The sequence below is a fragment of the Drosophila pseudoobscura genome, chromosome 2 (genome assembly GCF_009870125.1).
Source record: "Drosophila pseudoobscura strain MV-25-SWS-2005 chromosome 2, UCI_Dpse_MV25, whole genome shotgun sequence".
Taxonomy (NCBI): domain Eukaryota; kingdom Metazoa; phylum Arthropoda; class Insecta; order Diptera; family Drosophilidae; genus Drosophila; species Drosophila pseudoobscura.
Genome location: NC_046679.1, coordinates 11,618,380 through 11,643,742, shown reverse-complemented (window position 1 = coordinate 11,643,742; position 25,363 = coordinate 11,618,380). Strand labels below are relative to the sequence as shown.

Below are 25,363 nucleotides of genomic sequence, written 5' to 3'. Positions count from 1 at the left end.
ATGTGATAATAATTGGTTTTTATTTTTCCATTTTGAATTTTTCAAATTTTCAATTTTTTGCTAGTAATTCTTTAAAAATCTCTTTATACTTAAATCCACAAACGGGATGCTACGAAGCTGCCAAAATACTTTACGGGCGCACATTCAAAACTCAAAGACAAGGGAGCCGGAGGCATAACTGACGCTGGAGTCCTCCATGTCCAGGCACTGACTGCTCTGGGCATACTGCAGAAACTTGAAGCTCATCTTGTCGTAGCCCTGATCCTGCAGGGCCTTGACGGCGCCCAGCATCACTCCGATGGGATGGCGGCCGCATATCGTATTGTTGTACTTCCTCAAGTACTCGGTGAACGCCGTGGGGCTGAGCGTCTCGATGAGGTCCATACCCTGCTTGTCCAGCTTCTCGATGGACTTGTGTATTTGGCCGCAGGAGCGATCGTAGTAGGTGTAGCTAAAGCGTTGACCCCAATGGCAGAAGTCGGAGGATATCACAAACAGGTTCGTCGGGTCCATAAAGTACGTGGACAGAAGGCTGCCGTACTGCGCCTCCTGCTCGGGATTGAGCGACCCCACCAGAATGGGCACAATAGTGAACTGGTCCTTGTAGCTGCAGCAAATACGTTTCTTGATTAGCACACAACAGAGATGCAAGTCTAGTCTTCGGCTTAGGCCGGAGAATCGAAGGGCGAGAAGGGCACCGATCGTAGCCTGGACAATACAAAGAGTTTTCCACTCCAAAAGCGGTTATATTCGACAGGAAGAAGCACCATCTATGGTGAACGGACTAAACGGACTGAGAGCCACAGACAAAAGAGGATTCATTGATTCCTCTCCCTTCCAAGACCAGTATATGATATGCAATGACTGCAGCAGCAAGTGGCCAAAGCGACACCAAGCCGAAGCCGTTTCACACGCAGATTAAAGACAGAAACGCCGCCCACCTTCCCCCCGAGCCTAGCCTAGAAGTCTATAATTATTGAACTCACTCCTCCATGACCTTGGCTATGTAGGGCAAATGCATCTCAATAGAGTGCTCGTCCTCGTCCGTCTTCATGTCCATCCACGAGAACTGGCCCGTCTTTTCCAGCTCAGCGTTGACTGGAAAAACAGATGTAAAACAATGATTCCAGCGGCTGGCAGAGCACCGAAAACTCACTCTGAATGTCAATTTTGAGATCGTAGAGAGGAGTCTTGTACTTTTTCGCCACGGACAGGGCACAGCCGCGCAGACGCACATGATGCGAGGGACCCAGAATGAAGATGCGTTTTCTGCAAGCAAAAAAAACCAATTAAAGATGCGGATCCTGCTGCTGCGGATGATTCCTTACACAACAACTGGACTGATCTGGCGATAGGCAAAGGCTGAGCAGGCCCCACAGTAGGTATAGCCGGCATGTCTGCAATGGAAGTGAAGTGCCAAAAAGTAGTCAAGTGGGACCCATCCCCTCCTCAATGTTTGACTTAGACTCACGGTGCAATGATGGCACGGGCGGGGCCATGCGACAGCTCTGCGGCGCCCAGCCAGCGATCCAACTGCCTGGAGAGCTCGGAACCTGCAAAACAAGTGAAACAGATTCAGTTGGCCTGGCGTTGCCTAGCAGCAAACAAACAATAAACTTCATCACTTTCTGTTCAGTGCTAGAGCAGAGCAGAACTCCTACAAAATAGCAGCGATTGAATATTCTCCTTAAATTTTAGTTACATATATTTTACGACATGGACATAGTAAAGGAAAAACAGAGCGATGAGCTGCTAAAACGCATCCAAAACGAACTGACGGCCATTATAGCGGAAGAGTAAGTTTCCTTTCGTCAGTTTTCGTTGCCCGTTATTTGAGGTAAAGCGATATTCTCTCCATGGCAGGGCAAAAGATCCTGAACGAAAGTTGTCGTATGAAACACTGTTGAGGCCCAATCCACTGCCCATCTTTGGTGCCGGAAGGCAAGCTACCGGCAAGCCAAAGAAGACCGTGACATTCCCCAAACAGCCCGCACACAAGCGGGAGGAGGGCGCAAAGTCAGCAGAGGCACGGCTCGCTAGTGGTGATGCTCAGAAAAAGGAGTCGGATCCATCGACATCATCTTCTTCGGCGTCGCTCAAGGCTGCGCTCGAGACCGGCAAGTGGGATGTCCCGCCCACGGATCGCACTCTCCGAGCCGAGTTCATGGACTCGTCGGCGGCCAAGAGCATCGACGTAGACCTGCAGAAGGTGCAGCTAGAGCTGAAGCAAAGCTACGAGCTGTTCCAGGGCATAGGCGAGAAGTTCCAGTCGATCAACTTCAGCGGCCTCAAGAGCCGCATACGCGACTTGCACCTGAACAGCTCCACCAACGAGATGGGCAAGGTGGCCACCAAAGAGTTGCAGAAAGTGTTCGACGCCCACTACGTGAAGAATAGCCTGGACAAATTGACCACGGACGTGAGCCAAGGCTTCCGCCGCCACCCCGGGGAGTTTGGGGACATTCCGGAACTGAGTACGTTCTTCCAGGCCTGCACGCAGCTGGAGCACGGTTTGGACGCACTGAAGCAGCAGCGCCGGCGCAGCAACGAGCTGGAGAAGCGCCTCTGCTGGGCCACGGAAATTGCATACGATCGCATGGACGAGATACGCAATGCGGTCGGCACCAAGCCAGAATCCAATTTTTAAACTCCATTTTACTCATTCGATGACGTTGGCCCCTGCGACATGATAACGTTATGAGCAGTGTTGCTTTTGATTCTTTATTTTATCAAAAAAAAAATTAAATAAAATTCTTACATACGTGTACACAAGTCTCTGTATGTATGCAGTATATGTGTGAGAATATTCACACGCCCACATATGCAGGCTGACATATGAGTTTTGTTCCTCCCCATATTCCGTTACTGACCTGCATCCGTGTACCAACTGCCTGCGTGGGTTGCTCTTCTAGCTGACATGTCGGCGATGTTGTTCCAAGGAAAGGCTGCTTTAAATCAATTTCAGTAGTGTCTAATTTTTCTAGTGCTCTCCTCTCGCCGTTCTCTCCTTTCTTTGTGTTTTGCTTTGTTCCTCTTCTTTTCCTGCACAAATGAAATTGATGTCATCGATGTATCGCTGCAGTGCATTCCATTCCTCGCAGGCAGCAATCGAGTACTTTATCGTAATCGATACCCCGGCAGGTATCGTTTTACTTTGCCGCTTGGTACCAGCTGCGTTCGGACCGCTTGAAAACCCAATTAAAACAATAAAATTAATTAAAATTAAGAGGTGTTTTCATTATTGTTACTATCGTTTTTCCTTTGATTTGAGTTTGTTTATACGAGGAATTTATTTGAGTCACCATATTCCGTGTGAATGTGCGTGGGAGCGTCGACGCGCGAATGGCAACTCCGGTCAGAAGAGAATAATTTATGTGTGCAAGTGGAGAAGCAAATATATTATTCGTGTAAAATCTTGTGCAATTTAATAAATTAATTGTGATAAGTTGGATAAACAAATATTCGCAGGTGTGTGTTCTATTTGGTCGAGCTCTAAGAGCGCATGCATTACAATACGCGGCAACGAGTAGCATCGCGGTAGCAAGTAGCATCGCGTCATTGCTGTACTAAAAACTAAAAATTGCCGTATTCGTATTCCGCCATTTTGAAAGCTGCGAGTGGAATTTGGACGCGTTGCTGGTAAAAAATTTGTTGAAAACTATCTAAAAAGTGCCTATAATTAATGAAAAATAGATACAACTTGTGTATAAACATGGCCGCCAAGTGTTTCTACTCGAAAATAGTGTGTGGCATAGTGTTTGGCACGTGAATTTCGCCCAATTGCAAACTCGCAAAAAACGATAGTGCTGCGGACGCCGCCGTCGCCGCCACCACAAAGAAAAAGGAAAAAGCAATAAAATAAGCGAAAAATATGTGCGTCGCTGTTTAATAATACTATGATCTGATTTCTGATGCATTTTCACGGATACCTATTTACTTGATTTGTCTTTTTGTTTGCCAGCAACTCAAGTATGCCTGTGTTTGCATTAACCCCTGTATTTGTATGCGTGTGAGTGTGTGTGCGCGATAAACGTGTACAAGAAAAATTTAAACGTGCAGAATTCTGATGAATTTTAAAGCGGAACTATTTTGCGTGTGCATGTGTGTGTGTGAGTATGTACACGATACACACAACAACGTTGTTATAATTTAATGCACAGTTCTGTCGAGTAAGTGAGTGAGTGAGTGTGCGTGCCATAATATTCTCTGCAAAACATAAATAAAATTGTGCAATAATTTCCCATACGACTCGGCTTGACTCGCACACAGATACACATTCATTCGTACGATTGAAATATGCGTTTGTGTCTATTTCTTGTTTTTGCCTTCTGCCGCTGCCCCTGCGGCTGCCAGCGATTGCCTGCCCGCCTGCCTGCCTGCCGAGTGACAATATACACGCAAGGTTCACTGCGCAACGACCCCTCCCCTTTCCCTGGCATGGTTATACAGAACCCATACTACTGCAACATGCTGTCTCATCGTTGTTTTGCCGCCGCCACCGCATTTAGCGCGGGAGTCAGAGCGAGCCAGCCTGTAAACTAAAGCCAGTTCCTCCTCGGACTCCCGGGGCCGTGTTGACACATTTCTACGAGGTTTTTGGTCCTTTAAAGGGTGAAAGTGCCTCCTTGTTGGAGCAGCCCCCTCCCTTACTACTCGCTCCTGTGCCGCTTCTCGTTCAGCACTTGAAAATGACGAAGCGACCCGGCCCGAGCGACGCTTTAAAGCGCTTAAAGCGGGCCCGGCTCGGCCCTGCCCGGCCCCACTGTCGTTCTCGTGACGTGTGCGCATTAAAGTTATATCTCTTCCCTCTTGAATGGTTTGGTTGGTTGGTCAGTCGGCGCGCTGGGCGCTGAGTGGATGGATATAAATAGTTTTGCCTGCATATTGATTGGAAATCCATGGCTGCCGCTGGAAATACATTTTCGCATTGTGTTTTGTTTATATGCGCATACACACATGCATGGATTTACACTCACACACAAAACACTCTGAAAATAACATCAGAGAATGGGTCTGAAAAGGAATTCGATTTGATAAAGTTACTACTGTCAATGTCCATAAATATTGTATGCACCCACCTAAACCCTAACCCACCGCACAGTGTCACCCCTTCTTCTTTTCCATTCAAATTGAAGCTTGTTTCTAGTTTTATTACAATTTTTTCGCTTGTCGTGTTTTTGTCGTTGGTTTGCCCTTTCACTGTCCGACGTGCCTGTACCCATCTCACACACACACGCACACACACATGATTGTATGCACACACATGGAAAGGCAGACAGAGAAGAGCAACTCTACTTGTCCCCCGCCAGCTCCCCTGCTGCTTCGCCCACCCATATTTGCAACGGGAATATTGGTGATTTTCAGGGATGCCACTTTATGCGGAATAGACAGATCGGCACAAAAATAAATGCTAGAGTGTTTATTATTGTTTTTTTTTTTCATGATTAGCTGAAATAAAAAAATGTGCATCGTGTGAAAAATATACGGAAAAATATTCATTCTTGACATGAAATACAGATAAACAGCTTGAAAAAGGCTAAGTTTGCGGTATTGGAGGAGAACAGTTAAATTTTATTGTTATGAACTCTGGCCCGCTGTTCTTTCCCTCTTCTTCGTAATGTGTCAATTAAATAGCTTGAAAAAAGCTAAACTGGCAACATTGGGGAATTATTACAGTTACAAACACATACAGAAATATCCCTTTGAGCATTTGCATTGTTCTGCCTGCCCTGCCGCCCGCTATTCTGCATCGAAAACAAAACTGTACATGCTGTTCCGTTTATTATCACTTGGCATAACACACAACATTTCCGTCTGGGCGAAGAGAGCTCTCGAAAGCGTTCCCCTCCCACCGACCATTTTCGGGCAATAATAAATTTGATTGTTGTGCTGCTGAAACAGTCCACCCCCAGTGCGCCCCCCCTTCTCTAGTCCACCAATCCCCAGCTGTAGAAGATATTTATTGTCAATGCTAGTGCCCGCTAACCCCCGCACTTGTCATGCCCCCTTCTCGCTCTCTCTCTTTCTCTTGTTATCATTTCGTTTTACTTTATTTTCGATGGGTGTTTTCCGTTTTGTTTGTTGCTGACTGCGCGCGTGAAAAAATGCACACCTGCCCAAAGAATTTCACACTCGCTGGCAAGCAGCACAGGCCACAGGCACATGGCGGGGGGATGGTAGGGTAGGTAGAACAAAGCAAAGCGAAAGCAAGCCACCGAAATACCAAAATAGAAGCAAGCGTTTAAATTTAAATGTCTATGAAACAAATGCAAACAAACACATACTACATTGACACTGCTGGCTCTGTCTCTGTCTCTATGGTCTGTGCCGCCTTCGTATCGATCTGCGGGCCAATTGACCGACGCGGGTTTTCCCCTGTCCCTTGCCGTCTCGTCAGACAGCGACCGCCGCACACACTTTCGGGCTGCTGTTCTGCCAAATGCTTTCCGAAACATCAGCAATTCGTAAGCGTGCGAGGGCTACACATATAAACTGTATTTTGTTTTATTTTTTGTGCCAGCTTGCAGTTTTTCGATTTGCGTCATTCGCAGACTAGAGTGCTCCTCGAATCAATATAAAAGACAAGACCGCAGCACACTAATGAAAAATTGGGCAATGTCAGTCCCACAGGCAACAAATTAAGTGGCTTGTCCCCCCATAATGCTCCTACCAATCGTGCACCATACATAATCCCCATTTGGCAGCGGGAATTATGCCGGCACACCTGGCAGTTTTCAGCGGAAAAAGTGTGTTTGTTATTCAAATAAGGGGGGAACCGGCATATATACATATCTACATACGGTTGGTAGTAGATGTTCGAGAACTTACGTTTCCACAGACGTTTCTATTGTTGATCAGGTGAAACACCTTTTCCTGTGGTCACATTATTCGCCACTTAATTTCGATCGATTTAAAATCTGAGAAGTTTGAGTGTAACTTTAATGCGCTAACAAAAAACTATAAATGTCGCCACGTTTTTACTCGTATCTGGCTGGAAATCGATTGCCATTAATTTATGATGCAATGCTGCTCTAGACTTTCCCCAACATTAAATGTTAAATATTTGTGCTCAATTAATTATTTGTGGAGCGCACAAACATGGCAGCGAACCGCGTGGTAGCTTTTGGCGTCATTTTGTGAGCCGGCTTTAATGCATATGCATATGCATGAAACGGAAAGCAAAAAGAAGAGAAAAGGCAGCAAAAAAAAACGCGGGAACGCAACGTCATGAGTAGAGGCAGAGGAGCAGCGCAGCACCAGCAGAGGAAGCCGTTAATTCGGGCAAAACAAGCTCCGCTCCGAGCTCCGAGGCCTTAAATCGTTGCAGTGCAGCGCAGTCCCCCCGCCGCTTGGCATCGAATGCTTTCCGACGCAGTCGCAATGGCAGTTGCATTCGCACTGGCACTGGTGGGGGCAGGGGAGGGGTTAGCAGTTAGGGGCCTCCCCCTCAATTTCCTCTATATGCTAGCGTGTGTTGCAGCATCAGGACTTTAAAAATTTTCTCCCCAGCCCAACACAATATATTTCGGCACACAAATGCGCATGACTTATTTAAACGTGTTTTCTACGAACACACACACACACATAGTACATGCTTCCACATGCAAACGCAAAAACATGAACGAACACGCACTCATACCAGCGTAGGGCAGAGCCGAGCTCGTGCTCGTGCTCCCGGCGGAATCGAATCGAAACGAAACGAATGGTTCGTCGCTGGAGCCAGCAGCAGCAGCGCGTCGTTATTGTGGCATTAAGCCAACAAACAATTTAAGCGAACATGGCTTTTCCTGCCTGAAATTGTGGCAAAAAAAAAGAAACACAACCAAGTGAAAATAAAGGCAGAGAGGAGGAAAGGAAAGGCAAGGAAAAAAAAACTCTGCCATTGAGCGTGTACGTTTGCTCCGCTCTGCCGCTCTGTTATCGTGCGTCGTCGTCTGCTCCATTCGTGTTGATAAACCGGTTCCCGTCCCATTCCCATTCCCAGTCCCAGTCCCAATCCCCGACCATAAAAGATATGTACACGGCCGCCGTCGTCATCGTTTGCTGGTTACTGGCGGCAGGCTGCTCCCCGGCCCGGCCCGGCCCGGCTGCCGCTGCAGCCCGATGCGATACGATTTCTGTTTCTGTTGTTAGACAGCCGGCGGCTTGACTGGATCGGGTTCGGGCACTCGGCTTCGGCATCAGCTTCAGATTCAGGTAGCAACGCGTCATACACACTCAGAATGTATCTGTTAGATACGCGGCCGAGATTTACTGTACGCCGCTGCGGCGCTAGTGGTTGTTGGTGATTTATAATGTCTCTCCTCTCCTCTCGCTTGCGTTTGCGTTTGCTTTCGCGTTCGATGTGATTTCCCATGTTGTTTGATTTGATATTTCTCTCGCTCTTGGAACGGGACGGGACGGAACGGTGCCTGCTGCCTCGCCTGAAGGCATCAACAGGTTTTCTCGGCTGCGACGACTCGACTCCACACAACACATTCTCGCCGGAGAAAACGAGTGCTTCTCCCACTGGCGGTGGCGGCGGCGTGGGCGCGCGCACATTGCTATTGCTGCATCCTGTGGCAGCGGCAGCCTCCTCTCTGCAATCGACCTGAAACCGGTTTTTGGCGCGCTTTAACAACTTTCAACTGACATTTTTCCCCATTTGTGTTGCGGGGTGTGGTACGGTGCGGTGCGGTGCGGTCCCGTCGACTCATCGACTTTTCGTCTTTCTGCGGCGCAAACTTGTTTAAACGAAAGACAAAAAAAAAAAAAACAATTCCACCACCATTTCATTTCGGCATCAGTCGAAGTAGTCTCGGGTCGAAGTACATGCGTACGTACGCGCTCGTAAGTTCCATGCGGACTGTGGGGACAGTGCGTTTCGGCGGCATTAGGCCCCTCCGCGATTAATGGTTTGTTGTGGTTCTTGAGTTTCCGGACATGTTGAAAGTGAATCGTTTAAATTGTGCCATCAAAAGGAGTATGGATTGGGGGGCGGGGACTCAAATTGGTTCAGCTTCATGGAGTCTATAAAAAAAGAAGACAAATTCCTGCTTCAGATATGCTCCTATGTTTTATGTTTATCTAAAACAACCATTCGAAGTGGATCTGCCTCTTTTTGAATGTTTCAATTAATATCTTAAATAAATAGCACTTATTCTGACTTCCTCTGGAGTTAATTCAGCAAATAATAATTGAAAATCCATTAACATGTTTTAAATACTCGATTAGTGGAGCCCAATCAGCCCCATGCCCATAGAGATAGAGGAACTGTTTAGAAATAAATAACAAACAAAAGACCTATGCGATGCGATGCGATGCGTCCACTTGACTTGCCTCCGGATCCACGTACTACATGTGGCATGCAGGGGTCGGGGTTGGGGAACCGTAGTCATGGGAGATACTATATATATTTTCTTTTTATTCATTGCTGTATGTCATAATTGCGTCGCTTATTTTTGTATTTTGTATTTCGGTTTGCGATTTAGCGAGCGCTCACTCGAGCGTTCTCTGCTCCGCAACCCCTCCCCCCCTGGCCGTTCCCCATAGCCCCCAACCGCTGGGGCCAACAGCCATAGAGCGTCGAGGTGGCTGTATCTGTGCTGGGTTTTCATTGTTGTTGCAGTTGTTGCCATTATTATTATTATTATTGTAGTCTCGTCGGTGGCGCATTTAAACGTATTTCATACTTTTGCACAATACGTGACACATGGCTGATGATGAGCCACAGTCCCCGTCTCTGGGGGCGGGGAGGCAGTGCGAGGGGGGAGAACATGGCTAAACATAGCCTATAGCCATAGAGAGACGGCAGTCATTGAGGGGCTTATCAATGTACATCGAATGATATGTGTACTCTATAACTGTACAAAGAATACAGTATATACTAAATGTATATTTCCGCGCACAAACGATCACTCGAGAGAAAGAGAGAGAGAGAGAGAGAGGCCCTCTCACGGCTGTCAAAGTGTATTTTATTGTTCCGATTTGCATTGCTTATCGGACATCTCCGAGGCATCTGTGGCATCAGTGGGGAATCTACAAATGCAACTACAGTTACTGTTCGAAAGCCCCACTTCAAATGCCAGCAAAACCCAAAACTAGAACAAGGATCTTTTTTGTTTCTCTTATGGGAAGGGAGTACCTTGATGGAAATGGGTTAGGAGATACAACCAACCTATATATACTCCCACAATTTATTGTGGGTTGTCGGTCGGTCACATTGCCATCACGCTGGACTGAATGGGGGGCTCTGGTTCCACGTCAGATAACAAAGAAGTGCTGTTTCGCTGATAAGATACGAGGGACTGGGCTGGGGCTGGGGTTCGAAGCTTCTGGCGGCTACACGTAATCCAAATCAACTCAATACCCGACAATATACAGAGGGTACAGTACAGTGGAGGGGGGGTACAGTGTACACTCTGCACTCTGCGTACCTGGCACTCTCACACCTCCACTCTCTCTCTCCCCATGGCCATGCTCTAATCATGGCACACTCGATAAGCTGTGGAGCACATGGAACACAGTGGAGACGGGGGCAATGCCATGCTGTGCACCGACACCGTGAACCAGCTGCTGGCCAACAAGAAACAACGCCCTTTCATACTCGCCCGGAGGGAGGGGAGGGGAGGCAGAGGCCTTTCCAGAATGTGAACAGCGTTAAGTTTCTATGTTTCTGCAGTGCCGCCCCCTCCTTTCCCTTCAATCTGTACGCGCAATGCTATCAATGATAATATGTCGATGTCGCATGGCAGCGCGGGTTGGTGGAGCGTTGCCTCGGCTTTATCGCTGATGTTTGCGAAATCCAAACGAAACTTGTCATCGGCCAATTTCTGCTGACATTGGCGCTTTGGGCATTGGGCTTTGCCGTTTTTTCTGCTGTATGTGCTGTATGGTGCTGTATGCTGTATGCTGCTGATTGTTGCGTTTTTTTTTTTTTTTGTTCCCGAACATGGACGACTACATCACATTTCATGTTTTTCCATTTAATTTATGTGTTTTGTTGTTCTCTTTCGGTTTATTGCAGGATTTCAATTGCTCGATTTCAATATGAAGCGCCAAAAATGATTGCAGCACCGTTTGCATCGTCTTCGTCTTGAAAAAGGTTTTTTTCCCATTGATTTAATTAAAGCCATCGAAAGCGTGCGGTCGAAAGGGGACCAACCAAGACATAGCAAGAACGCGAGTCCACAAAACCATAAAAAGGACAGAATCCCAGTCTAAGAGTATACCAATTGCGCCCAGCGCCTGCCCCCTCTCCTAAAACGGAAAACACAGAGGAAACAATCAAAAGGATACAGCAACGGATAGCAGTGACACAGCAGCAGCAGCAGCAGCAGTGCCAGGTGCCAGTGCCAGTGACAGTGACAGACAGAAGTACGATTACAACAAAATGGACAAGAATCTGATGATGCCGAAGCGCTCGCGCATTGACGTTAAAGGCACCTTCGCCAACGGGCCACTGCAGGCGCGTCCGCTGGTGGCCCTGCTGGACGGCCGGGACTGTTCGATCGAGATGCCCATACTGAAGGATGTGGCCACGGTTGCCTTCTGCGATGCACAAAGCACCTCCGAAATACACGAGAAGGTATTTATATTGTATTTTGCAAGTTTGCAATCTACGAGAATCTACGATTCTAATCAATCTTGTGTTCGATGCTCTTTCGATGACAGGTACTCAACGAGGCAGTCGGGGCACTGATGTGGCACACCATCATCTTGACAAAGGAGGATCTTGAGAAGTTCAAAGCTTTACGCATCATCGTGCGCATCGGCAGCGGCACAGACAACATCGATGTGAAGGCAGCGGGCGAACTGGGCATCGCCGTGTGCAACGTTCCCGGCTACGGTGTCGAGGAGGTGGCCGACACAACGATGTGCCTGATCCTGAACCTATACCGGCGCACATACTGGCTGGCGAATATGGTGCGCGAAGGCAAAAAGTTCACGGGCCCCGAGCAAGTGCGGGAGGCAGCGCATGTAAGAATCGGCCATCAGCAATCGGCAATCGGTAGCAAGAAAACCAGATTTTTAATCTCTCTCTTTTCCGCAGGGCTGTGCCCGCATACGCGGTGATACCTTAGGCCTAGTCGGACTGGGTCGCATTGGCAGCGCCGTGGCCTTGAGAGCAAAAGCATTTGGCTTCAATGTCATCTTCTACGATCCCTACCTACCCGACGGCATTGATAAGTCACTGGGCCTCACACGCGTCTACACGCTGCAGGATCTGCTATTCCAGTCCGACTGCGTCTCACTGCATTGCACGCTCAACGAGCACAATCATCATTTAATCAATGAATTCACAATTAAACAGGTCAGTGCATACACAATACTGCTCGTAGATCGATCTCTAGAATCTAAAAGTCTCTGCTTCCCTCTCCCCCGTTGGAACGTATTTTAGATGCGACCTGGTGCATTTCTGGTGAACACCGCCCGCGGCGGTCTGGTCGATGACGAGACATTGGCGTTGGCGCTGAAACAGGGCCGGATAAGAGCTGCCGCATTGGATGTGCACGAAAACGAACCTTACAATGTATTTCAAGTAAGAGATTGTTGTAAAACGAGACATTTTACGCAATCTGAGACGACGACGCGCCAATGTCGAGCACGTTCCCTACTAACCTATTTGTAAAACCTTTAACGCTTGCAGGGCGCCCTCAAGGATGCCCCCAATCTGATTTGCACACCGCACGCCGCCTTCTTCAGCGACGCGTCCGCCACGGAGCTGCGCGAAATGGCAGCCACTGAGATCCGGCGAGCAATCGTCGGCAATATTCCAGACGTGCTGAGGAATTGTGTCAACAAGGAGTACTTCATGCGCACGCCGCCCACCGCTGCGGCCGGTGGCGTTGCGGCGGCTGTTTATCCCGAAGGTAAACTACAAATGATATCAAATCAAGAAAAGTAGAGAGAAACAACAGACAGGCGAGAGAGCGAGAGAGGAGAGAGAAGAGAGAAAGAGAGAGAGAGAGCGTTATTACAAGTAAAACAACAAAACAAAAAACAAAAACAAAACAAAAACAGAACAAGAATCAATTCAATACAGATACCAGAAATCGTTTAAGAACATCATTTACTTTATGCAACACACTCACACTCACACTCGCCCACACACATACCACATACCACACTGGCACACACGCACACTCCACAAACACAAGCACAAGCACACATACCCAACCAGATGTAGTATATGCATCCAAAAACATACTTCTATTCTTTCTCTGACTCATTCGAAAGTATATATATATATATATAGTATATAAAGATAGACAGACGGACGGACCGACGACGGGAGATGAGAACGCGCTGTAAGAGTTGATGATATATAAGTGTAATGCAGTTTAAGCCACATATATAAATATATATATATATATGTATGTATATGTATATGTAAAGAGGGGGAACCGCTCCTCGGTTAGAGATAGTTTCGATGTCGATGCGGATGCGGATGCAGAGGTTTATAGCGCAGCCGATGTTGGCCACAGTTTATTAACAACTAGCCAACCCGTCAGACGTTGCTCTGCCACTACAAAAATCTGGCTAATAGCGAGCAATTTTAAGATGACCCCGTGAACTTTTTACCGACTTGGGCAGTCAATAAGCAGAGTTTTGTATTTTAAATATAAGGTTTTATTTTTGCCTTGGTTAGGCTTTCTTTTTTTCTTCAGTTAAGCATTTTTTGATACACAACATTTTTTGTTTTCTTAGCAGGCGCAAAAACCAACAACAAGGCGCAGACCACATACTTTCAAGGATTGGGCTTGTGATTTGTTAATAGTCACGGCGAATGCATAACGTATGGGAAATTTAAGTCTGTTGGGATCATCGGAGTCCTGGGAATAAGAACTTCCTCACCGTCGAATTTCAACGCGTACCGTGGACCAGGTTTGGCTGCGGAGCCAACCTTCAGGCAGCCAAGGAGTCGAAACATCAACGAACCAAAATTGTGCAACGATACGCGAAGCTCAGATTTTCAGGATTCCGATGATCCCAACAGATATGTCGTCTTGATTATTAGCAAATTACAAGGCCAGTCCTTGAAAGTATGTGGTCTTAATGTTGTGTATCACAAGGTGCTTAACTTAAGAACAAAAGAAAGCCCAAAAAAGACAATAATAAAAACCTATATATCTAAATCTGCATATTTACTATCCATGTCGTGAAAAAGTTCTCCGGGTCATCTAAAAATTGCTTGCTACACATTTAAGAACATTTTTTTTGTTGCGTGTCAGAACAAAGTCTTTCGGTTTAGTTAGCATATATGTATGTATGTGTATGTGTGTGTATGTATGTATGTGGGATATATATATGTATATGTCTGTTCAATTGTGTGTGAAATAAGTGCAACAATTTTCCAACTAGCTTCAGAGATTATTAGCTCCCTTTATTGAGATATAGGAGTCCCCAGAAGCATGAATTATATACCAAGCACAAGCGCAACTATATGCATATATTTATATTGGAAGGAGACACTATCCATATACATACATACATATATATATATATATATATATATATTTCACAAGAATATTTACACACGAAAACAAGGTGAAAGTAAACAATATGATGGATTATTGTTGTTAATGTTTCGCGACTTACCCTCTTCCTTGAAATTCCATCCTGATCCTAACCCAATCAATACCTAACTCGTGCCCCGTACTCTCGGCTTTACTTAAACAGAAACAGAAACTAGAAACAATCAGAGAAGAGAAGAGAAGAGTATGTGGAGTAATATTGTTCGGTGTTGCCACCACTCCACTTGATGATTATTAGAGTATTCACTGTACCAGAGAAAGAGAGAGAGAGAGAGAGTTATCCATTTACAAGTTAACACAATTATAAACTAGAAACAAGCGAATAAATACCGAAATACCAACCAGATCGAGAGCTGCTCCCTCGTCAAAAAACAAGAAAGAACAAACGTAATTTTGTTTAGTCATAAGAAGGAACCGGATATTGGTTACTACTTGAATTAGCGCCATTTATTGCTGACTTTCGATTGTAAAACAACAAGTTAAGATCAAATAACCGTTCCGTTGAATGTTGATCAAATTGAAAATTGAAAATTGAAAATGAAAATGCTATTCTGCTGCTCAAGCTCTGCTCTACTGTATTGCATAATGATCTCATCATCCAAGTTTATTTTCGCCTTACGAACCGAAACCGTACCGAACCGAACACCACATCTTTTGTAACGTAACACAGCAAAGAAGTAATATTTATATACGTTAATATACATATAGGAGACAACACGGCGCGTTAGACTCTCAACAACCACATCTATAAATAGAAGGAAAGAACTACAATTAACATTAAAGCATAGTCTATGTACATTTAAAATATAAACAGAAATTATATTAAAGCAAAAACAAAAAACAAAAAAACCCAACAACAAAACGAAAAAAAAAGAAAAGAAAAGAATAATACATGTAATATTAATGAACCTAGATTTACCTTTATGATCGATGATCGATGATTGACGAGGAACGGATGGAAGGGATATTATGGGATCATCAGAGAGTGGTCCTGGCCTCCTTCCCCCCCTCTCCCCACCCCCCATTAAACTTTGTTAGCGTATAAATTGTAATATTATTTAAAGGATTAACGAGATATGTTTACATACATTTAACGAAGGACGCGCAACAATTGTGAGAGTATCATTTTGTACAATTTTGCAATTTAAGTTTAAACGAAAGAACGAACGAGAGAAAAGCTTCAAGCAGTGGGCCAGCCCAGCCCATGCCCATCTGCATATATTGGACAGAGTTTCCTTAGATTTTTTTTGGAACCATCTTTATTTATCTACTCGTTGTATGCACACGCAGATCCAATCGTTTTCCTTAATTAAGCAAGCTATTTCATTATTGCATTAGTTTAGTGTCCATCCACCCGCTCCCGGCCCACTCTACTCCACTCCACTCCGTTTTTTGGTTTGTTTGTTGTTTTGTAGGGATGCAAATTTTGTAATATTTGAATACATTAACAAGCACAAAGCATACACACACACACACATACAGACAACAGATACCCATGCCACACACACAAACACACACGCACACACACACACACGCGATCCTACTATATAGCAAGCTGCAACACAACAAATGAGCAAAGTAAAACATAAATAAGCATAAGCTAAACGTAAAAGTAAAGAGTAACGAGTAAAGAGTAACGAGTAAAAAAGTAAACGTAATGAGTAATGAGTAAATGAGACAAAAGAATAAAATACTGTTATTTTGTAATGTATAAAAGGATATTTTTAATAACTGTGAAAGCTAAATAAAATTAAAGCGTAACAATTGACGATGAAAATGAAGCAACAAAGCGAAACAAAAAGTAGATGAAGAAGCTGATGATGATGCAGATGATGATTGATGAAGATTGATGAAAGAGAAGTTAATTTAAAAACCAAGAAAACCTTTCCAGAAAACAATACAAAACAAAAAACAAAACAAAAGAAACCAAGAAGATAAAAACAAATAAAAACAAAATCTTTAATGAACCAATTATTGTTTTAACTTGCGGTAGTCCATGTTTAACCGATCGTGTTCGTTGTTCCTTTTGTGTGGCAGTGTTGCAAGACTGTGTCTCCCTAACCAACCCCTCACTGCCATTCACGTTTTTGTTTGGGATCAAGAATCGAGATCAATCAAAGCAGCAGCAGCAGCAGAGCAGAGCAGAGCAGACCAAGCCTTACAGTAGTACCTAACGAGATCGAAAGATTGATATGTCGTATACCTATATATCTATATCTATCTAGTTTAAGCTCCAGTAAGCTCTCCGTTTCTCCCCAGCGAAAGTCAGTAATCGATGGCCGTCCAGCCATAGCCATAGCCATAGCCATATCTTATTGTACTATTTAGCTGTAAGGGAACGGATTACCCGTGCAGGGCAGGGCCTGTTCCGCACTCATCGCATCACAGTCTCCGCTCTCCGAGCCAGCCCCAACTCTCATAGATCACACGCAGTCACACCACCCAAAACTCAGACTCTGCCAATTCTACCAACGTCCACTACTCGCACAAAACCAATACCAAAACCGAAAACCGAAAACCGAAAACCCAGAACACAAGCAAAAAAGAAAAGAAATTTAAATCGAATCAAAAAATCTTCTCCCCACATAAAAAAAAAAACAAAAACAAAAAAAACCAGCAACATTTCATAATCTTTACCTAACTTTCAAATACAAATACAAAAAACAATCGAAATACAAAACAGGATTAAATGGCGGCTATTATACAGGCGCACTGCATCATCGGGCACACAGCACCACACCGCACGATGGTCCCCACAGTACAACAAACCTTGGCAGCAGCAGCAGCGGCAGCTCTGCTATGGCTCAGCCTCCGCCGCCCAACTCCATAGCCGCTGCGGCGGCCGCACTCCTGCCGTCGCCGGTGCCGCCCACCGCAGTGCCCACGGTGCCGCACTTGTCGCCGCAAGTTGGTGGACTGCCGCTCGGAATTGTGAGTAGCCAATCGGTAGGTACACGTACCTCTGTTGTCTTGTGTTTGTGTGTGCGCTATGTGTGTCCTAAGTTTTGCCAGTTACCAGTTACCAGTTACGATCTTACCTCACCAGTTGCCACTTTGCCACTTAGCCACTTCCATTCCCACTCCCACTCCACCATGCAATGCCATGTCGTGGAGCCGCGCAAGCGCCATGTGTGCGGGTGCGTGTGTGTGTGGGATTAGATAGTTTGTTTGTTGTGTTGTTGTTGCTGTTGCTCCCGTTTATCCTGTTGTCTGGCGGCCAAAAGCCAGTAGCCAGTAGCCAGTATCTCCAGTATCTCCAGTGTTGGTCGTAGTCACATATATGTAGTTTTCGTGGTTGGCTAGGCTAGGGCTACTAACAGAATGTGATTGAGCTGCAGACGCGCTGCCCCCCAGTCGAAGACCGATGATTCTAATATCCACTTCCACTCTTGCTTTTAGCCCCTGAGTGCGCCCGACCCTAGTAATCATGTGTTATCGAGCATAAAAGCGGAGGTTAAGGCCGAGTCAACGGAGACGCCGTAGGCTGCTGCCGGTGCATCGCAGCTGGAGCCGAGAGCTGGAGTGACAACGGGCAGGTGGTGCCTGGATATCGCCCCAGCGAGACGAGACACACACACAAAAGCTTGGCCAGAAGACGGATAACCAACCAACCCTCTATACATTTCACTAAGGACACGCCGGCAGTCGGTGGTGTGTGTCGTTCAGTGTGAAACTCTTCGCCCTTCTGTCCTGATGCTGATGCTGCTGCCTGTCTGTCTGCTCGACGATTCCAGGCGCACCTGCGCCAGCGCTTGATTTGAATTTTTCCAAGTTTCTATGTTACATATTTTATTTAAAGTACGATACACATTTGCATTACCAACAACCCAGAACCCAAAAACCCAAACACCACACACCACACAACAGAGTAAGAAATCGGCTGCGGAAGGAAACGAAGCGATGCAAAGCGAAGCGAAGCGAAAGGATGAGAGACAACACCACACCACACGCCTCAAAATTAACTACATATTTAGAGTTTAATTTGTAACTATTTAGAACTTTACACAGTTACAATCGTAAGATTTTTATTTGTATTGCAGGAAATTGTAAGTGAAAAAAAATATGTTACTACATATAAGCGCAAAACAAAACAAAAACAATGTTGGAAACTTTTAATTACGAGAAAACAAAAGAAAACAAAACCCACAACAATTACGGCATACAAAACAAAACAAAACGAAACGAAACAAAAGCAACACACAAGAGAGACGTTTAGTGCTTAAGATACGTTTAAAGTACATAATAAAAAAAAAAAACAAAAACAAAAGAAACCAGAGAATATACGCATACTAAAACAGCGGCTTGGCTTGCTTGTGGGTAAAGGAGTACGATATATACACTTTCAATAATTTCATCTCGACTGGAATACATTTATTTGAGTCTGTTATACACAAGGGATTTTCGGGTTTTTCGGGTGGGGGGGGAGGAGGTAAACTCTATACTAAATGCTACATAACACCATTTATGATTGGCTAACCTAAGCAGATAATAGATGTGTTTTTGCCTTGTCTTTTGTATTTCTAAAACAGTTTTCACACGTTTACAACGCTCAGATATAGTATTATAGTTAGTAAAGTACATTTAGGTTGGTATGCTTCGGTTGGTTTGGTTTTTGTAAAATTCCTTTCTCTTTTCTTTCTCATTTTTATAACACACGGCCATCGGAAGATCCATCACGTTTATATTAATTATGAACTGTACTATCTATGGTCTGATCTGTTTTTTCTATTAAGGAATGAACAACAGCTATGAGTATGAAGTGGAAGATAGACCTTTAAGCATACTAAAGGATGATTAATTGTATTCTTGAGCTTAACACAAGGGGCACCAGATCCAGCCCTGCTAGGAAACCTTGTACATACAACGTACAATGCGATACAAAACTTAGTTTCTTGTATATGTAGTTTAGGTGTTTTGTTTAACAAACCGGAGGACAACAACAAAGGTAAAAACCAATGTAGGACTCGTGGGGGTTTGAGTTTTGGGGCAATTCGAGTCCTCATACTATTTAGCAAATGGGGAATGGTTTCTAAAACTAGGATTATGTGTACAAGTATTTTCAGATTTCTGTAGATGTGTGTCTGCAGGTATGTAAATATATACATACATCCGTGGTTGTATTTCGTGTATAAGGGATTTCTATCAAAACATTCAATACAATGGAATACAATTAATTCTCAGTGAGAGTCATATATATATGCTTCTGCGCAGGGATTTGCAAGTCAATAACACAAATATTTAACAACGTAGTGAATTTGGGGCCACAGTTTAAAAGAAACGCGTTAGTCGGGGCCGTGCAAAGCGGATAACGCCATAGCATCCCAGGCCAATGAGGCCGTACTTCAAGGTGAACTTGCACACACGCTGACTGAGGCTGGCCGGCGGAATTTCGAGAATGGAGGGTATCTTTTCTGGGTCTACGTTGCCCCACATCTTGGCAATGCCATTGGCATGGCCGATGCCCACCACTCCCACAACTCGTACGGGACGGACGCCAGACCCTCCGGGAGCCGCTTGTGGTAGGGCAGCCACCTGCAAGGAGTGGCACAAGAACAGATCACGCTCGCGAACAAATACGTCCGAGAAGGCGGGAAACTCGCCAGCCATCTCCTGCATCAGTTTCTCCAACAAATCCTTTTTCTTGCATTCCTCCACCTCCTCGATGCTTATGCTGTCTGTGAATGTCAGGCGCCAGACGAGCTTCATGGTCTGCCACAGGGACAGAGCGCGCAGCGCTCGGTATATCGTGATGCGAATGGGTCGATCTCCCAGATGCAGAATGCAGCCAGGCAGCTTGTGTATCTCCTCGAAGGCCCGCCGGAATTCACCGCCCGGCGCCATTCCAAGATCCTTTGCGATTTGAGCACTCATCTGGAGCATCAGAATGAAGAAGACGCCGTTGATGTAGCCGTGGGTCTGTATTAAACCGCGTATCTGAGGGTGAATTTCGCAAAGAAGTAGTACTCTAACGTTCTTTTACTTTGGCCTCTTACCTTTGGTATATTGATATTTTTGGCCTCCTCCAGTAGCGTCTTCTCATCCAGCTTCAGAATGTGTATACGTGATGGACATAGCTCAACCATGACCACATCTGGACGGACATTGCGTATAACCTGGAAAAGGAGTGCACATATATTGTTAGTCAGAAGATGAAGATGCAGCTGCAGGCTTACAAGAGAGACGTCATCCTGTGACTCTTCGCTGAAATGCGCCGTTCCGACGAGATAGACCTTGCTACCAAACGGTGTGTTCAACAGCGTCACCGTCGACGGAAGATTTTGGTCAAACTCCTCAAGAGTATCATAGATTTTTATGTCGCGTTTTGTCTGTGGCTGATCGTGGCTGGAGGCAACAACCACCTCCCGGTTGTCATTGTCTCCATCGGCCGCTGCCGAGGCCTCGGCTATGGAGATGTCCAGCTTTTGCTTGCTCGTTTGCAGCAATGACTCTGTCTTACGGCGTCGCTTGTCTGTGGTCGAGGCTGGGTCCGCGGCCGCTGGTCCTTTGCTGGGGGACTTCTTCAGTATGGGCTTAACGTTGTCCCCCTCAATCAGCACGACCTCCTTCTCGAGGTCCTCCGCTTTAATCGAGTTATCGTTTATCTCTATAATTGACAAATTGGGATTATCTGTCTTGAATATTGTCTTGTTGGCCAGCTGCGACTTTGGATCCACCTCCTCCTGCGAGGTGTTCGTGTCGGTGCTCTCGGACTGGATGAGCAGCATGCTGGCATTAAGAGCTGGGGTGGGAGCGGTGAATGCTGAAGGCGCTTGGGTAGCGGCCTTGAAGGCAGCTGCTTCGCTACTAAGATCCGCGCTGACCGCTTTGATAGCACCATTAGTAGGCGTCGAGCTGTGGCTAATCTCGCTAATCAGACTATCTGCGGATGAAAGGAAAGAAACCAAGGGATAATATGGTGCAGCAAACAAATATGTTTAATACAAGAAAAATAATGTAAATTAGAAACTTTGAGTGTCCTGCTCGTATAGAGCTTTCAGTTCCTTTAGAAATACTTTGCTGTAGGTGTCGCGGTTGTTGATTTTCAGGAACTGCTGTAGCATATCGAAGCACTTCTCCTTCATTGCTGCAACACGCTTTTTGTAGCTCTTCTCCTCTCTATTGATCTGCTTTTGATACTTTTTCGACAGCTTCGCTTTCAGAGCTTCAATCTTTCTGTTGACCGTCTTTGTCTCTGTCGGCTTTTTCAGTTGGTAAACGTCCACGCAAAGCTTCTCCACTATGGCCCGCAGCTCGTGGTCTAAATTTGAGAAATGATCTTTCAGCTCCTCCTCGCCTGCGACTGTTGAGAATATTTCTGATAGAAACTGAGTGGGAAAAGTTTCAGCCGTTTGCGCTTCGAGAGCCTTCGTCGCTTCAGCGAAAAGATTCGCTTTAGTTTCGTCAGTGAATGATCCCTTAAGTTCCCTTTCCTGGGCTAGATGCCGTAGCTTATTCTCCATGTGATTCGTTTCTATTTGGAGTACAGTTACATTTAGCTTTATGGTGTCTATCTGACGTACGAGCTCTTCATGCTCCAGCTTAAGCTTATGATGCATTTGCAAAGTGATGGGGTCAGGGTTGGCTTTCTGGATGACCTTGAACTTGGCCAGATCCGTATGCTCTCGAGTGGTAGCAGGTTCTTTCAATATGGGTTTGTGACATTCGAGTTGTGGCTGCTTCATCCCTAGATTATGATTTTTCGTAGTCAAGGAGCAAGGACTTGTTGGTTTTTTTTTTGGTGACTTCAGCTTAGGGGGCTGTACATGCCCATCTGTCTTCTGAAGTTCGAGTTGTGGGTGCTTCATCCCTAGATTATGATTTTTCGTAGTCAAGGAGCAAGGACTTGTTGGTTTTTTTTTTGGTGACTTCAGCTTAGGGGGCTGTACATGCCCATCTGTCTTCTGAAGTTCGAGTTGTGGGTGCTTCATGCCTAGATTATGATTTTTCGTAGCCAAGGAGCAAGGACTTGTTGGTTTTTTTTTTGGTGACTTGAGCTTAGGGGACTGTACATTCCCATCTGTCTTCTGAAGTTCTAGTTGTGGGTGCTTTATCCCTAGATTCTGATTTTTCGTAGCCAAGGAGCAAGGACTTGTTGGTTTTTTTTTTGGTGACTTGAGCTTTGTGGGCTGCATTTGCGAAGCTTCCATGTGTTCATGTGTGTTCCGATTATCAGAAACCATGGGGCCAGGCTTTATTGCATCTGTTTTCTTGTCTGCCTTGGTCTTGATGGGCTTTATAAACGCAGCTTCCAGATGCTTGGGCGTGGTTAGACGATTCTCCAATCTGGGTATGTAGCGTTCGAGTTGTGGGTGCTTAATCCCTAGTTTATGATCCTTCTGCAGAAGCACAGAGCCAGGCTTTGTAGCGGTTTCTGTAAACGCAGCTTTTATATCTTCGTGAGTTCTATCAGGATCGGTCATCAGATGGTGTTGGGCACAATTTGATGAGTCGAAGGAATTGTACGAGGCATTTAGCCAGCGCATGCAGAGTTCGTGCTTCTGGGATTTTGTTACACTTGGCGGCCGACACACATGTGGATTCTCATGATAGATTCTGTCAATCTGATTGTCGCTCAACTCGAAACGCAATCCCATTTTCGACGATTCAGTTATATCTGTCAAGGATTGTTTAAAAGCTACTTATAGGGCTGATTGACCAGCCCATGGCCCACGGATAGGCATGAAACCGACTTACCATTACAGGAGCCGTAAGCCGTTGCTGATAGGTTGTCCAGCGCACTGCCGTACAGGGTGGTGTCGCCCGTGTCTGAGCTGCTATTATTATCCATCGTTGCATTGGAGGACTCAAAAGATGTGGAGGTTGAGGTTGATACATCCATCGTGCAGTATGTACTTTCGACCTGCGCGTCTTTTGTGTGCACAGTTGGCTGGAAGAGTCGGTTACGAGTCAAAATTCGGTTTCAATAGTCAAGAGACACAGCGTCCACGTATGTATGTAGCTATGTATGTGCTAAGCCTTCGATTGGCTTGGCAGCCGTTTCTGTTTGCTGTCCGTGTGCCGTCGTGTGTCCGATGACTGATGTTGGCGTCTTGTGATAAATAACTGCGGGCGCTGCAACAGTTAAGGAGAGATTATCAGAGATACAGATAATACCGAGAACTCTTCAACTGAAAATTGATTGCCGTGTTTTGTCTACGTGTCCATTCCGAGAAATAGGCAGTGTTTACTATGATTGAAAAGTCCAAGTCAAATTGATATAAGGCATCCGTATGCCAAGGGACTGGGCCTATGCTGTCGAAATCCGGGCTCAGCAGCGTTGTGCCTACTACAGCCTACTTACCCGAAAAGTATTGTTTTCTGTTGTGTGGCGTGGGGTTGTGGTGCACTGCTGGACGTTCTTTTGGCATCAACGGACCAATAATTGACACAGATTTGTTGCTGGGCTTAGGGCGCGTGATTATATTGATTGTTTTTATATATTCCAGTGAGTGCGATTGTAATTAAACCCAAAAAACTAAAGAATTAAATAAATCTGTGACGAGCTAAGTGTATTAGAGGTGTCAAAACATCGATGGCACTATCGATAGTATCGGTGTTTTGCTACTATTAATGATACTATCGAGCTCTAATCGGTAACTTGCCATTTTCTACTTTTATTTTGAAAAGTGAGAACCGAAAAACACTTTTGATCGTTCAGCAATCAGCCTTGCCACCATATAGATCACCGATACAAAAAAAAGGATTTATATAATTTTGCTTGAAAAAAATGCCTTTAAAAGACTTCTAATCGTAGTTATATGAACCCGATACTATCGATAGTATCGATATTTTAAATCATTCTATTCGAAACTATCGAGTGGCGCCACTATCGATGGTTTGACAGCTCTAACGCGGGCAGTTTATCATCATCATTTGAAATTGAGCCGTTGATTGTTATTTAAAAATAACAATCACATCCGTATTTTTAGTTTAAAACGAGGGGGAACGTTGTGAGTAGCTGCGGAGACCGCAACTTTACATGTACACTTAGTCAGTATGGCTCTCCTCCGGCAGACGCCGCTAATATTAAACGACACGACAAAGAGTGCGTTCGAGAGAGACAGAAAATCAATTTGAGCGTGAAGTCGGGCGCTGCGTAGCCACTGCAAATTGATTTGTTCCTATTGGCTATAAAAATGATCCGATCTGATCCAGATTCAGGAATCTGATAGATATGGTCATTATCAATGATTCTGCGTTTTTAGTTTTCTCGTATCTTCAATATTGTGGATGCCACAGATTTTCGTCCTTTGTGGGAGCGGAAGTGGGCGGGGCAAAGATTTGAAACATACTTGTAACAGTGGCATATCACAGAAGTCCGGATATAAAGTGTCGTTGCTCTAGCTCTTATGGTCTTTGAGCACTAGGCGCTAATAGGGACGGACAGACAGACAGGGCTCAATGGACTCGGCTATTGATGCTGATCAAGAATGTATATACTTTATGGGGTCGGAAACGATTCCTTCTGGACTTTACACACATCCACTTTTACCACAAATCTAAAAAACAGAATACTCATTTTGAGTATCGGGTATAGAGATCATAAAATAAATAAATATTCCTCTTATATTACACTAATTACATTTGAATCTTCTTATGTAAATATGTACATATGTATATTGGAATAGAGAGAGATGCTGACCAGACTGTAACTGTAAATGCGAAGGTGGAAAGCACGGAATAGCCGTGGAACAGCCGCTGTTTTTGGGGAGTGCCCTGTGATCAGGACTTACTGTCATTTGAAGCAACTGTAGGCGGACGCACAAGGCACTTTTGCTAATACAACAGTAGCATAAACAAACGAGTATCGTTCCAATTGCTCAATTCTTTATTCCGTTGAATATTAC

The 25,363-nt window shown here is 45.1% G+C and overlaps 4 protein-coding genes across 22 annotated transcripts; 2 read left to right on the top strand and 2 right to left on the bottom strand.

Moving 5' to 3' along the window:
• Position 1: 1 nt before the first annotated feature.
• LOC4801407 (protein MEMO1) lies at positions 2 to 3,102 on the bottom strand. 2 transcript variants are annotated; one of them, XM_033377270.1, is made up of 7 exons: positions 3,008 to 3,102; positions 2,871 to 2,945; positions 1,472 to 1,553; positions 1,329 to 1,397; positions 1,157 to 1,269; positions 987 to 1,098; positions 2 to 607 (listed from the first exon to the last, which is right to left on the bottom strand). In XM_033377270.1, exons 2-7 carry the CDS (start codon positions 2,917 to 2,919, stop codon positions 145 to 147), a joined length of 888 nt encoding a protein of 295 aa, XP_033233161.1. In that variant the 5' UTR covers positions 2,920 to 2,945; positions 3,008 to 3,102; the 3' UTR covers positions 2 to 144. The 2 variants fall into 2 exon arrangements, with proteins under 2 accessions (XP_033233161.1, XP_033233160.1); XM_033377269.1 differs by having other exon boundaries at positions 2,871 to 3,062.
• Positions 1,606 to 2,767, top strand: LOC4801408 (uncharacterized). The gene is made up of 2 exons (XM_001358471.4): positions 1,606 to 1,796; positions 1,864 to 2,767. Exons 1-2 carry the CDS (start codon positions 1,717 to 1,719, stop codon positions 2,645 to 2,647), a joined length of 864 nt encoding a protein of 287 aa, XP_001358508.2. The 5' UTR covers positions 1,606 to 1,716; the 3' UTR covers positions 2,648 to 2,767.
• A 27-nt stretch (positions 3,103 to 3,129) lies between the features above and the next one.
• On the top strand, positions 3,130 to 18,771 carry CtBP (C-terminal binding protein). Of its 15 annotated transcripts, none has more exons than XM_033377264.1 (8): positions 3,130 to 3,229; positions 11,006 to 11,566; positions 11,653 to 11,958; positions 12,032 to 12,292; positions 12,380 to 12,520; positions 12,629 to 12,851; positions 17,200 to 17,462; positions 17,916 to 18,612. In XM_033377264.1, exons 2-8 carry the CDS (start codon positions 11,372 to 11,374, stop codon positions 17,997 to 17,999), a joined length of 1,473 nt encoding a protein of 490 aa, XP_033233155.1. In that variant the 5' UTR covers positions 3,130 to 3,229; positions 11,006 to 11,371; the 3' UTR covers positions 18,000 to 18,612. The 15 variants fall into 15 exon arrangements, with proteins under 15 accessions (XP_033233155.1, XP_033233153.1, XP_001358506.2 ...); XM_033377262.1 differs by lacking the exon at positions 3,130 to 3,229 and adding an exon at positions 3,269 to 3,468; XM_001358469.5 differs by lacking the exon at positions 3,130 to 3,229 and adding an exon at positions 3,494 to 3,639 and having other exon boundaries at positions 17,224 to 17,462.
• An 819-nt stretch (positions 18,772 to 19,590) lies between these two features.
• Positions 19,591 to 24,098, bottom strand: LOC6897181 (traB domain-containing protein). Of its 4 annotated transcripts, XM_033377260.1 has the most exons (5): positions 23,818 to 24,091; positions 23,211 to 23,588; positions 20,690 to 21,396; positions 20,510 to 20,629; positions 19,591 to 20,450 (listed from the first exon to the last, which is right to left on the bottom strand). In XM_033377260.1, exons 2-5 carry the CDS (start codon positions 23,353 to 23,355, stop codon positions 19,785 to 19,787), a joined length of 1,638 nt encoding a protein of 545 aa, XP_033233151.1. In that variant the 5' UTR covers positions 23,356 to 23,588; positions 23,818 to 24,091; the 3' UTR covers positions 19,591 to 19,784. The 4 variants fall into 4 exon arrangements, with proteins under 4 accessions (XP_033233151.1, XP_033233148.1, XP_033233150.1 ...); XM_033377257.1 differs by lacking the exons at positions 19,591 to 20,450; positions 20,510 to 20,629; positions 20,690 to 21,396 and adding exons at positions 21,429 to 22,458; positions 22,582 to 23,130 and having other exon boundaries at positions 23,818 to 24,098; XM_033377259.1 differs by lacking the exons at positions 19,591 to 20,450; positions 20,510 to 20,629; positions 20,690 to 21,396; positions 23,818 to 24,091 and adding exons at positions 21,429 to 22,458; positions 22,582 to 23,130; positions 23,705 to 23,795.
• Between the last annotated feature and the right edge of the window lie 1,265 nt (positions 24,099 to 25,363).